This window comes from Stigmatopora nigra, chromosome 4 (assembly GCF_051989575.1).
Source record: "Stigmatopora nigra isolate UIUO_SnigA chromosome 4, RoL_Snig_1.1, whole genome shotgun sequence".
Taxonomy (NCBI): Eukaryota; Metazoa; Chordata; class Actinopteri; order Syngnathiformes; family Syngnathidae; genus Stigmatopora; species Stigmatopora nigra.
Genome location: NC_135511.1, coordinates 10,329,942 through 10,336,441, shown reverse-complemented (window position 1 = coordinate 10,336,441; position 6,500 = coordinate 10,329,942). Strand labels below are relative to the sequence as shown.

Here is a 6,500-nt window from a genome sequence, read left to right as displayed (position 1 = left end):
TGAAGCCAAACCTCAACTGATATTAACTTCTACTTTTTTATTCATTAGTTACAAAGAACTAACCCTACCCCTATCCCTAACCTATCACACTAAATGAAAATGCTGGAGTAAGTAAAAAACAAGTGAGGATCCAAGTCACACCCATTTTCAGTAAACCACACACCCAATTCCAGTTTAGGCACCACCCTCTCCCACTAAAGAAGAGTTTATGAGGACAATTTAGATCAGGGGGGTCCAATCCAGTCCATAAGGGGCGCAGGTTTTCATTCTAAAAGATGAAGAAGAAACATTTTGACCTAACTGGAGCCTTGAAAATGTAATCAGTTGGTTACCGTCACGTTATTCTGGTTTCAGAAGAAACCCCATGTCTGTCTGTGATGGATCAGTTGGAACCAAAAGATGCATCCACTGTGGTCCTTTGTGGAATAGTTTGGACAGTCCTGATTTAGATGGTTGAACAGATAATGGTGTATACTCACATATCCCTACTCTGCAGTAAACAGTGCCTACTAGTGGAAGTATTGACATCTGAAATGAGTTTGCCGAAATAAATTCACATTCTAATCTCAATACAAATCTGATCCTATAATCCATTGCGATTTCCTAATTGTTAATACAAAATGTTTCAAATGTTCCTTTCCCATTTTTTAAGTAAACCAATCTTGACTAATTTACTACTACTTTCCATGCATACATCTTTTCCAGCTTTTTCTCTTGTACAGAACTTTGTTGTTGTGATTAGGGATTTGCTTTTATCCAAATAACTCTTTATGAATTGAAGATATAACATCTGTGAACAAGCATGATCATTTCATAAGACCTTGGTTACGTCGGGCGTGTTCAAACCGGGCCAGATTGTTGGCCCATCAGTCACGTCCGGAAAAATCAGAAAACCAGAAAATATTCACTCATTTTATGAACCGCTTATCCTCACAAGGGGTGCTGTAGCCTATCACAACTGACTTTGGGCACAAGGCGGGGGACACTCACACTCATACCTCGGGGCAATTTGGAGTGTTCAATCAGCCTACTATTCATGTTTTTGGAATGTGAGCGGAAACAAGAGTACCTGATGGAAACCCTCACAAGCCTGAGAAGAACATGTCTGGGATCAAACCCAAGACCCTAGAACTGTGAGGCAGGCGCGCTAACCACTTTCCTACCAGGCCAAACCCCTTAACTAAATAAATAAAAATGATGTTAATAAAATTTAAAAAAAATGATATATATATATATATATATATATATATATATATATATATATATATATATATATATATATATATATATATATATATATATATATATATATATATATATATATATATATATATATATATATATATATATATATATATATATATATATATATATATATATATATATATATATATATATATATATATATATATATATATATATATATATATATATATATATATATATATATATATATATGTATTATATCATCATTTATTTTTGTAAATTTAGTTTGGCCTGGGGTAAAATGATATAGCAAGACATAGTCCAGTCTACTTGGAATCATTAAGGACTACAGAAATTCATGTAAAAGAAAAAAAACTTGGCTTAATGATCTAGTTGTTTTAAGAGGGAAAACATTAAATATAATCCGATTTCTCTAGTTTTTGATCTTGCATTGACCACCATCATAATTGGAGTCCCATGTATTATAATGAAAGACAGGATGATGCACACAATTTGTTTTCCCAGGCCAAATCCAATCAAATTAAGCGCTTCTACTATTAACTCATAGTCTAAATATGTTGTATGAAATATCATTTATCTTTTGAGCTATGTATTTGCAAGGCAGCTGTATCAAATTTCACGCAAAATGCAGTATGACGTAGCAGCAGTATGTTATGTCTCAGTGATTAGAAGCACATTTTTCCATCTGACCTGAGGTGTCTCCGCCCACCAAGAATGGATGGTAACACGTCACCAACCCGGTCCATCCCTTCTCCTGTCCTCTTTCTTCAGTGTGGACTTGAGCTCAGCAGGCATGGACGTCTGACCGACATCTGCAAAGCAGGGATTGAGATTTTCACTCTTTCTATTTTTTTTTGTTCTAAGGAATTTTTGCTCTGGAAGCACGTCTCCGGATGAGACCAGTCGGTCCCAGGGCGCGCCATGTCCCACTGCCAGACCCGAGCGGATCATGACGCTATGGCATAGTCTGACCACTTGTTTGTTTGTGCTGGGAGCCGTGCGCGCCGGTTCTGGGCCCCCGGGGCCAGTCATTTTAGGAGAGGTGAGGCCCCTGGAGAGCCCTCCGCTCCAAATGCACCTATCCGTCACCTCAAAGGGCAGCAGCGGCAACGGACAGGATAGGGAACGCCGAGAAGACGCATGTAAGGATGGGCTTTGGGAGCATTGGGATGCTGAGAAAAGGAGCGAGAGAGAAAGAGAGAGAATCATACTAAAGATACATTATTTCAGTGGAAAGGCTGAGATTTATAGATTCATTTCAATCTCAATATGGTGAAAATTAGTAGGGATTGTTGGGGAAAGTATTTCGGGGAATGCAAATTCCAAGACAAGGACATTCTCATCGTTCCTTCTCCAAATTATGACAGGTGGAATGGTGTATTCATTTAAATCCTATTTGTCGCTATATGGATATGTGGTAATGCTGGGAGTTAAGCATGTATATTAATGTAATCATGAATGAAATATGACATGAAATATATGCGCACAAATGTTATGACAGTCAGAAAAAATAGGAATGTAGAGAGACAAGTATCCATATTCATTTTGGTCATGCTAGGAGAGAAAAAGATGGAAATTCACTGTGTTTTTGTCTGAATGCTGACTTTAATTCCAATGTTGTGTGTCAATAGTATTTCAATGTCAATGCTGAGTTCACATGCATTCAGATCAATCTTCAGAATTTACATAATGAGCATTCACAACCAATCTTCCCAGTTTAAGTGAATCTGATGTCACTGGCCAGCAATAGCATGCAATAAGTTAATAAAAAAATAAAAAAATAAACTTTAGCGTGGTACGTGGTGCTGTACCAAGGGTATCTTTCTGTTTTCATTTAATACATTTTGTTATCTAAATTCATTCATGTTTTATAATTGGAAAATACAATAATGATCAATAACTAAAAAATATATACCTATAATAATAATAATTGCTAATATTATTGAAGATTTCTTCAATGACCAAAAAGAGTCACTTCCCAAACAAAGGGGTCACTTGCTCTAGAAAGGGTTAAACGTCAACTTTTGAAAAGCTGTCCATTGTAGTGACCAGGGTCCCTAAAAGGCTTAACATTACTATAGATTAAAAATGCGAGCATCAGACTGTTACATGTATTTTCAGTGAGAATGTATTCACATGAGTTTTTCCCTCCCCAAAATGATATATGATAGGAGTCATTTTCCCTCTTGCACATCCAAAGATTTCCAAAGGGAATGCTGAGAGATGCGCTTTCATGCATTTACCTCAAGACATGTTTAATCAATGACCGCAATGTTTATTTTATTTTATTTTTCCCCTTCCAGACGTCATGGTGGAACCCGACTTTGACGGTGTGGCAGATCTGATCAAGGTGACCGTCAGAACAGTACAAGACTCTCCTACCCAATTTTCCCGGGCCCGACCTGTCAGATCTCGACCCAAAAGGGAGCGGAACACTTGGCATAGGAAAAATCCGAGCGCGGGGAAACGCAAGTCGGGCGGCGTGCGAGCCCCGGGCTGCACGTTGCGGCAGGTGCAACTTAACGTGACCCAACTGGGTTTGGGCTATATCTCAGGCGAGGAAATGATCTTCAGGTACTGCGCGGGGACCTGCAGGAAGTCAGAGACCAACTACGACAAGATCCTCCGTCACTTGGCTCGCGGCCGGAAGCTGCTGGGCAGGGACACACCCGCCCGGGCCTGTTGCCGACCCGTGGCGTTTGATGACAATCTATCCTTTCTGGACGATAATCTGGTCTACCACACGCTAAGGAAGCAATCGGCTAGGAAGTGTGCTTGCGTCTGATAAACTAGGCCTCAAAGGGCATCACCGGCACCACCGGCATACCTTTGGATGGCTGGCACTCCTTCATTCAGTCACTTGAACACTGTGGGGGCTACTTCACTTCACGTCATTGTCCACTGATGGACAAACCTCCAAATTTCATGAATACTTCCTTGTTATTTTATGGAAAAATGGAAGCAATTTCTGTTAATTTTCGCATAAATTGAACCTTGACTGCATTCTTGTGCAGTTTAGTTTACGATGTGTGACAAACAGATTTCTTTTATATTATTATGGGGTGCGATTTTGACTCTGATGCACCTTATATTCAAAAAAATATCATCCTTTTCCTTAAAGCCACAGTGTGATACATTGAGATTAGGTTTACTACTCCATTAAGAAAAAAATATTTAAGAGGTAAACCATGGTTATTTTAAATGCCGTAATCCAAATAATTCGTTTTTAGCTGAATTCAAGTAAAGTATTTAAATATTTTGCAGTGCTTCTTTAACGTCTGAATTCTAAATTTTCAAGTGGGTTTTATCTAGGAAAACATTTCCTTACTTTTTTCCAGCCAGCATAATTTTTCAGTTGTGTGTTGAAATCCATACAGTACGTTACATCCTCCATGTTTAATAGCATTCTGGAGCCAATTACATCTAAATTTGGGTGAAAGGCACGCTACACTCAGGATTCTTTTCTATTTAGTCACAGAAAGTCCCATAGGAAAAAAACATGTGACCCACCCTTCACTAAGTAGGAACTCATCCCAATGTATACCACCACATCTATGTAACCCCGTATAATTCCCAATTTATGTTTTTATATCAATACAGTATCTCGTCAAGCCTTTTTTCTTCATTACAAAAGATTTTTGTTTGTTTGTTTGTATGTATTGTTAAAATATCTATATATATATCTATATCTATAGATATATCTATATCTATAGATATATCTATATCTATAGATATATCTATAGATATAGATATATCTATATATATCTATATCTGTTCAGCAAGTATATTCTATGTATTTATGAAAAAATATCTGTATTAACTTATTCATATTTATTTTTGTTTGTATAAAATGATAACACGCAATTTATTCTTGTCGCATATTTCTTTGTATCGAAAGTCAGCTTTGGTTTTGTCGGGCAAATTTATCAAAAAAACAACAAAAATGACAATTCTGATTTGTTTTTCGGTTAATGGAAAAATCCATCTGTACTCCACTCACATCTTCGGAACGGTGCTACTTCTAAAACTAAATCCCCTTCCTCAACTGGTCTTTATTAGTGTTCATTTCTGGAAGAAAGGCATCGTGTTTTCCGTAAACAAAATCTTTAAAATAACCACTCCCGCCTGTTGGGAAGCCTTTAAAAAAGCCAAGTGGCGGCTTCTTCTGCAATGAACATCCGTTGAATATAATATAAGATGTTGCTGGCTAAAACAACAATGACTTCTGCCAAGTACATTATACTCAGAATGCCAGAAGTTAAATAAGATTAAATAGATGGAGCACATTTTTGGCTTATGTCGAGATTTTGCTCAATTGATTCTTTGCACAAAGAATAAAAGATTTGACTCACAGTTCTGGCGTCAAGGGTTCAATTTCAGGTTGTTCTTCACTGTGTGGACTTTGTATATTCTCCCTGGGATCGTGTGGGTTTTCTCTGGGTTCTCCAGTTTCCTCCCACATTCCAAAAAAATGTAGGGTAGGCTGGTTGAACACTAAAGAAAAATAGAAGAAATCCTTTAAAAACCTTTTACTCTTAAAAATTATTTGATTAAATAAAAAAAAGGATATGCTATGTTTATTTACTCCCAAAATTATTTTATTAAATAAAAAAAGGATATGCTATGTTTCTTTACTCCCAGAATTATTTTATTAAATAAAAAAAAGGATATGCTATGTTTATTTACTTCTATAATTATTTTATTAAATAAAAAAGGTATATTATGTTTAACACCAAACTGGCCAAATCTGATATTTAACAGTTTGTGATAGGATATTGAATTGCTAGTAGAAAATGCAATTTGCCATTGGCATTGATATGATTGGATGTCATTAGCATGGACCTACACCATCCGGTGTGTAAAAGGAGGAGACAATTAGAGGTAGGATCGTATCATTAGGGTGAGAACTCACTTGGGATTTTGTTCAGGGTGTCAATCGAGCTTGTAATGAATGATCATGTTTCTGTGAGCAGATCATGTGACCACCAGTTATTGAACACCCATTTTTATACAGAGCCGTCAAAGAAACATCTTTTTAGATTGCATCCTTGAGTGATTTTCAAAGAAATTAAGGGTCAAGAAAATTCTATTTTAGAATAGAGAAAAGATTCTGCAAACAAGCAGTGGCTGAGCACAAAAATAAGTTTGTGTATCATGTTTACAGGTATTGCAGTGAGTCACAGTTCCTGTAACAAAATGCAAAGGTATCACCTGCAAAGCAGTACAGACCACACATGAAATATTTAGGTGAAACCTAATATAATGGATTTTGC

At 36.7% G+C, this 6,500-nt stretch overlaps 1 protein-coding gene across 1 annotated transcript; it reads left to right on the top strand.

The window, feature by feature from the left end:
* Window positions 1-2,013: 2,013 nt before the first annotated feature.
* Window positions 2,014-4,012, top strand: LOC144195858 (glial cell line-derived neurotrophic factor-like). The gene is made up of 2 exons (XM_077715711.1): window positions 2,014-2,369; window positions 3,531-4,012. Exons 1-2 carry the CDS (start codon window positions 2,177-2,179, stop codon window positions 4,010-4,012), a joined length of 675 nt encoding a protein of 224 aa, XP_077571837.1. The 5' UTR covers window positions 2,014-2,176.
* Window positions 4,013-6,500: the final 2,488 nt, after the last annotated feature.

Excerpts from the sequence above, each read along its gene's own strand:
- LOC144195858 (XM_077715711.1), top strand. The coding sequence starts at position 2,177 with ATGACGCTATGGCATAGTCTGACCACTTGTTTGTTTGTGCTGGGAGCC. Across the intron at positions 2,370-3,530 it reads GGAACGCCGAGAAGACGCAT|ACGTCATGGTGGAACCCGAC; the intron begins GTAAGGATGGGC and ends TTCCCCTTCCAG.